Source organism: Halichoeres trimaculatus, unplaced genomic scaffold (genome assembly GCF_033239565.1).
Source record: "Halichoeres trimaculatus isolate MK-OKI-2021-1 unplaced genomic scaffold, fHalTri1.1 fHalTri1_scaffold_17, whole genome shotgun sequence".
In the NCBI taxonomy this organism is placed as follows: Eukaryota; Metazoa; Chordata; class Actinopteri; order Labriformes; family Labridae; genus Halichoeres; species Halichoeres trimaculatus.
This window is the reverse complement of record NW_027437195.1, coordinates 1,968,251-1,975,000: the sequence shown is the minus strand read 5'-3', so window position 1 is coordinate 1,975,000 and position 6,750 is coordinate 1,968,251. Positions and strand designations below refer to the sequence as shown.

At 42.4% G+C, this 6,750-nt stretch overlaps 1 protein-coding gene across 2 annotated transcripts in view; it reads right to left on the bottom strand.

The window, feature by feature from the left end:
- The window catches only part of LOC141806823 (protein NLRC3-like), a 56,436-nt gene extending 49,902 nt beyond the window's left edge, over positions 1-6,534 (bottom strand). For both annotated transcript variants that reach the window (XM_074692504.1, XM_074692506.1), the window contains exons 1-4: positions 6,469-6,534; positions 1,819-1,860; positions 1,123-1,269; positions 806-925 (exon numbers count right to left, since the gene is read on the bottom strand). In XM_074692504.1, coding sequence (XP_074548605.1) covers positions 806-925; positions 1,123-1,250 — 248 coding nt within the window. In that variant the 5' untranslated portion in view covers positions 1,251-1,269; positions 1,819-1,860; positions 6,469-6,534. The remainder of the gene's footprint in view (positions 1-805; positions 926-1,122; positions 1,270-1,818; positions 1,861-6,468) is intronic.
- Positions 6,535-6,750: the final 216 nt, after the last annotated feature.

Sequence of the window (6,750 nt, the reverse complement as noted above, 5' to 3'; positions counted from 1 at the left end):
GCAAAGTCCGCTGTGCACCATGCAGTGCTGGGAGTTGTTAATGCGTTTACAACTATGAGCAGTGAGTGAACAGAGCCTCAGCCAATCAGAGGAAATGAACCGCCCAAGCTCTGTCTCTTATTGGTTTAGACCACAATATGATCCTTCAGTGAGTGTGAGTTCAGTCACAGGAGAACACAGAGAGATGATGCCCTCAACAGAGTTATAAATAGATAAAAATGTTAATTTTTAATTTATAAAATCAGTTGTTTTAAGATGAGACTACAGTGTTCTGTTCCTCTTGCAGTATTTCTTTTTTCACAACAAAGACAGGGGTCATTTGTTTTTTTTTATGTGTTGTCTGTTGACAAAAGTTCATTTCTCCTCCTCCGACTACCTGAAGAAGAAAGAAAAAGTAAAAACAAGAGGTGGAGTTGTTCTTTCAATTAAAGATGCCAGAAAGGGCTGAAGAGTATAAATGCCTCTGTCAAGTTAATTCCCAGGTTCAATGCTGGTGAAGCTGCAAAGCTCATCAGGTTATGGGCCCAGGAGAAACTCAAAGAACAGGACTGATACAGAGTCACGATGAACAGCGTGCTAACAGAGCATCATGGAGTCATGAGGAGCAAGAAGACTGCCTCAACTAATGTTTGACTGAGATGAAACCAAGAATGAACTGTGGGAGGCAGTGGCTCAAAAAAAAAAAACACCCAACAGTGTCAGGTTCACCAGTGCAACCAAGAAAAAATATTAGTCTCACTCTGTGGATTTTAAGTCACACTGAGAACACAGGGTTAGTAACTGATGGCTTTCTGACAGCTCTTACTTTGGCTCTGAGCGTCCAGGTCCATTACTGAAGTTTAGAATATCACTTTTAGACCGGTCACTCTTCAGGGACACACAGCTGGGTCCAGGAGACTCTGCTCTCTGTCTGCTGGACTGAAATCTGCAGAAACAAACATGTTCTTATTAATAACTCATGAATTCTTCTTCAAATCAAAAACTGAATCATCTGATGATTGATATTTGAAGAAGACATTTTAAAGTTTCTTTCACTGCTTGGATTGAATCTCAGATTTTAAAGTTTTTAATCTTTGAAATCAACACAGGGTTAGTAACTGATGGCTTTCTGACAGCTCTTACTGTGGTTCTGAGGGTCCAGGTTCAGTTCTGAAGTTTACAGAAAGATCTTTGGACCAGTCACTCTTCAGGGACACACAGCTGGGTCCAGGAGACTCTGCTCTGTCCTCTTCCTCTGATCTCATACTCATGTTCTGGTCTGAAGTCAGTCTGAGAGGTTCAACACACACACACACACACACACACACACACACCAACACACACACACACACACACACACACACACACACACACACACACACACACACACACACACACACACACACACACACACACACACACACACACACACACTTTTAAAAAGCATTAATGTTATTGTCATTGCTACAGTTGGAGCTGATCCTTTTTACTGAACTGGAGCTGATACCCTGTGAATTCTCGGGACATAAACCAAAGATGTTTTAACAAACAGTGTGTTTATCTTTACATTATAAATCTGAATCTGAGAAAGAACAAACACTGAATCTTTTCTATAAATTCAGCAGAGTAAGAAGTTTATTTTTTCACTTAGTATCAGCTTTTTTAACATCTGGACATAATTTATACAGTACTGTGTTTATAACTTTGACTCAGTCGTTAAAGAGTAAAAACAGATTAACTACAGCTAGCTTGTTGAGCTAATGTCATGTAATAATTGTGATTAATAATTGTTGAATGGTCAGGTTCAAAGCTGTTTCCTGTCCCTCCCGTGGGAATAACCTTCATGACAGAAGCAAATTCTCTGTAGGCGTAGAAGCTCGGCTACAACCAAAAACAGAAAACAGGAAATCAGGCATCCTTGACGTACACCTGTTGAAACAGAAAATCTTCTAGACATTCTGGGATATAAAATCACTGAACTATGAACTTTTTTACAGAATATGGTAATATTTTTACTTCACCTATTACCATAACCAAGAATCTGCAGGGTTTGTATCATGAGAGAGATTCAGTAGAAAACCAGGAAGACCATTGAAGCTTTAGAGTTAATATAATCAGAACAGTCCATTAGAGCCAGTATTAATCTGATCTAAGGGCTAATACCACCTTTTGCCATAAAGCCATTTTGGCTTCACTTATTATCTCCTCTAAATTCTTTTCCTGTGGTTTAGCGTTAGCTTGTGCTAAGATGTTATCATCTGTATTTCAAAGTGAAACAGCTCTCCAGTTTTCTGTTATTACAGAATCTTTTTCCTGTCTTGTCAGGCTGTGCTTAATGGTGGTTTTCATTTCTTGTTTGTTTATGCATTCATTCATTCAATAATTTATTCGTTTTCTCAACCGCTTATCCTGTTCAGGGTCGTGGGTGGCTGGAGCCTATCCCAGCTGTCATTGGGCGAGAGGCGGGGTACACCTTGGACTGGTCGCCAGTCAATCACAGCGCTGACACAGGGGCTGTTTCCCAAAGCCCAGGTACCTTGCCTTGCCTTGGTCTGATGTGGGCGTGGGCAGGCATCCACATCATCAGTTGCTGCCCAAGTGCTGTTTCAATGTTCATGTCCTCTGTAGGCATATGACCTCTGTTTGGTTAGCATGTGGCTAGTTGACCAAGGATACACAGGTGTATCCTTCGCTGCCTTGCCATGGCCATAAATACCCAACATGCAAAGTGCAAATCTAAGAAAAAGGAAAAAATGGAAGGAAAAGACGCACCAGAGAGAGACGCTCCAGTGGAGGCGCGTGGTAAATTCCAATTCAAATGTAAGTAACAAAAGACACCTCTAAAAATAACTTGTACCATGTCCAACACTGAACTCTTTTGTGTGTCACTCGCGTAACTATAATTACTGAGAAGCTGCACCTGCAGAGTGTCAGTGATGTGACAATAAAAAAGCAAAAAGCGTACAAAAGTGGCAAGCCATGACAACATTTGTAGCCCTTTGAGCGTATGGTCTACGCCCACGTTTGCACAAACTTTCCAAGCACTGTCCACAGTGCAACACATGTTATGTGAGACAATTTAACTCCAATTACATATACATTTGTGACAGGAATCTGATGGTAAAAAATATGTCTTTGTTGGCTGTTCCATTAGCGTAGGGTGACCATATTTTGATTTCCAAAAAAGAGGACAACGGCACTGTCCTTGAGGCACAAATTCAGACAGGCTTCTTATATTCTTAATATTTTCACTGCTCCGTGGTTACTCCCGTCTGTGAAAACACCACTGTACTGGATCTTTTTGAGTGCTTCATGAGTGACTCTAACAGAATAAGGGGCTATAACACCATTGACAATGGCTTCAGTCTTGGTGCGAACACTACTAAACTTTTTAGCAATGTCAAAGTCAGGAAATGTCTTTTTTAGCAAGGCACTGGTGCAATCCATGGACCTGTAGCTGTTGTGGTGTTTTACAGTATGAAATGCCATTGCACCTTCTGCTGCATTCACAGCATCCTCTGTTTTCCCAGGTCTAACAAAGAACTCAGCCAACTTCGCAGAAGACCTCTCACCTCGCACAGCTTTTTTATGTTTTTCGGTGTCCATGTGAGCTTTGAGATCTCCAGCACCTGTATTGGACACTGAAACATATGTGCCAGCTTTGCACACGGTACACTCCGCCTCCCACTTGTCCCGACCGGGACGGTATGTCGGAAAATTTTTTTGCAGTTCATCTGTGAAGCTGCACTTACACTTATGCATCTTCCGTGCAATACAGCTCCCCTGTCTAAACAGCCCCCTGTCTTCTCCGCTCTCTGTCTATGTCTCTCTCTCTCGCCTTCTCTCTGACCCTCTCACTCTCTATGTGTGTGTGCATGCGCAGAGCAGACCTGCCCACGTACAGAGCAGACCTGCCCACGCACAGAGCAGACCTGCCCACGCGCATCTTAGTATTGTTTGCAAGCGCCGGACGCGTGAATTGTCCTATGAAAAACAGTGAACACTGGACATTTTCGTGAATTTATTAAACCCGCCCGGACACCCCGGACAGGACGTAAAAAGTGGACATGTCCGGGCAAAAGAGGACGCTTGGTCACCCAACATTAGCATCTTCTTTTGAGCAGAGGCAGGACACTTGCCTTGGATTGGAAGGAAGTGGCTTCAGAGGCACTGCCTTCAAAGGCAAGGCAAGGTACCTGGGCTTTGGGAAACAGCCAGGGACAGACAACCATTCATACACACACTCACACCTGTGGGCAATGAAGAGTGTTCAGTTAACCTGATGAGCATGTTTTTGGACTGTGGGAGGAAGCCGTAGTACCCGGAGAGAACATGCAAACTCCACACAGAAAGGCCCACCAGCCAAGGAGGGTATCAAACTGGTGACCTTGCTGTGAGGCTGCAGCACTAAACATTGCGCCTCCGTGCAGCCCATGCATTCATTAAACATAAAAAAAGAATATCCTTCATTGAATCCCAGATACAGAGATAATAATCTACTGTAAGACCATCGCTTCCAGGACATTTCCTCAGTCCTCCTGAGTGGACAGCATCAGTCATTTCTGAGCAGGAGAGCTCAGCTACACGTCACTTTAGAGACAGACCCATATGGTTTCTTCAGGGCCTGTACTGATTCTTATTGGTCAAGGAGGCTGATAACTGATATTTTATATATTCACCTGCAGTAAAAGTGAAAATATTTGCATCAAAATGTTGATTAAAACAAACTCCAACACTTTGTTTAAATCCTTTTAGCATGTTTATGAAACAGCTCCCAGGCTCAGCAGCATGTCTAATAAAGTTTAATGAAAACTAAAAAAATAAATAGCTCCTTAAAGTTTTCCAAAATTGTATTTAATGCTATTCTTTCTTTCACTTTTCTTTCTTTTATGTTGAAACGAAAACAAAACTCCACACACTCCACCCAGCAAAACCTTTTCTCCTCTCCGCGGTGTGTGAGCACTATGCATTAGGGATGGAGCGGTTCACAAAATCCACATTTTGGATCTCATCACAGTTTTGTGGTCAGGGTTTTCAGTTTTTTTCAGTGAACATTTCTGTTTTTTTAACAACAGAATACCATCTACCCTAATAAACCACCGTTAACAGCTGTTTTTTTTTTTTTCTGTGATGTACAGTCATGAAAACTTGAATGAATGGAGAAGTTTGCCATTTGAATCATCATTAAAGCTGATTAGACACTGCCAGTTTCAACACGCCAACTCCTCAGTAAGTAAAGTCTGTTTGTCTCAGAAGTCGCTAAAAGTCACTGACGCCATCGCCTCATTTGAATAATGAGCCATTTGCTTGTAACTGTCATGGACGCTGTAGGAGAGAGGAATGAAGTGGGAGAGATGGTTAAAAAAGAAAGTCTTAAATTTGACCTGCAGATACCCTGCCCTCAGGTCTTCCTCCTCTCTCCTCCTCTCTCCTCCTCTCTCCTCCTCCCTGTGTCCTCCGCCCGTCTCAGCACCATGGGGAGCAGAGCTTTCAGCCGCTCTGCTCCTCAACTCTGGAATGTTCTCCCACCACACATCAGAAACACTGACTCTCTGTCCCTCTTCAAATCAAAACTCAAACCATCTGTTCCAAGCTGCACTTTCCAATCCCACTGACTCATTTTAGCTTGATCTAACTTTTCTCTGTCTGTTGGTTTCATTTTCTTTCATTGTGTTGTTTTTCTTAAATGTGTTTTAATTATTATTGTAAAGTGACCTTGAGTGATGAGAAAGGCACAGAGGATCGTTCAGAAACGGTTCATAAATCTGGTAATAACGTGTTTGTTGTGAGTCTAAAGAACAAAATACTGAACACAGCCATCATCAAATCAATATAAAACTGAAATCTAATAGATAATATCTTCCTGAAACACGATAAACTAGGTTATATTAAGTTTCAGAGTTCACGATCAGATGAGCTCGAGATAAAGGCGAAATAATTCATAGATAATCTAACAATTTGGCATTTTCCCGTTAAAGTGATCAGTGAGCTTCTTAACAGCACACAGAATAAACAGAGAGCAGGTTTTCTTCATGGTAATTTACTGGAACTTCGGAGCTTTCAGACACACCCAGTGACACACAGCCTGTCTACGTGGCACGCAGCAGGAAGTTGACGTAATAACAGAGCCGTCCTCGTGCCCACTCCACTAACTTGATAAGGAAGTGTCTCTCAGTACCCTGAAAACTGGCCAAATATTACAAATAGTAAACAGTAAATTGTCCACCTTTCAAACTAAAATGACCTCGCAGCCTTCACCTGAAACTGTGGACTCCAGAATATCACACTCACACAAATGATAACAATTGTGAATTTGAGGGAAATCCGTCACAGCGACGGAGGACATGTAGAGGAAGAAAGCTCCTGTGTCCACTCATCAATCCAGCTGCTGAGCTGATCTGAAGCTTTCTTTCCTTCACAGTTCACAGAGAGAAACCTTCATTTGAGACTTTAGAAGAGAAATGATCCAAATGTTGGATTAAAACTCACCACGCTTCACTTTCCGCTCTGCCCTCTCATCAACAGGGAGACTGAAAAAACAGCGCACTTCTAGAGATCACATCAGCTCCTCCCTCTTCCTATAAGGAAGGCAGCCGCTGTGTGTGTGTGTGTGTGTGTGTGTGTGTGTGTGTGTGTGTGTGTGTGTGTGTGTGTGTGTGTGTGTGTGTGTGTGTGTGTGTGTGTGTTTAATGGAGACACGGAGCCTCCTGAACCTTCAGATCAGAGAAAAATGAATTTAACAGCGACAGAGATCCTCCCCTCAGTGATCCT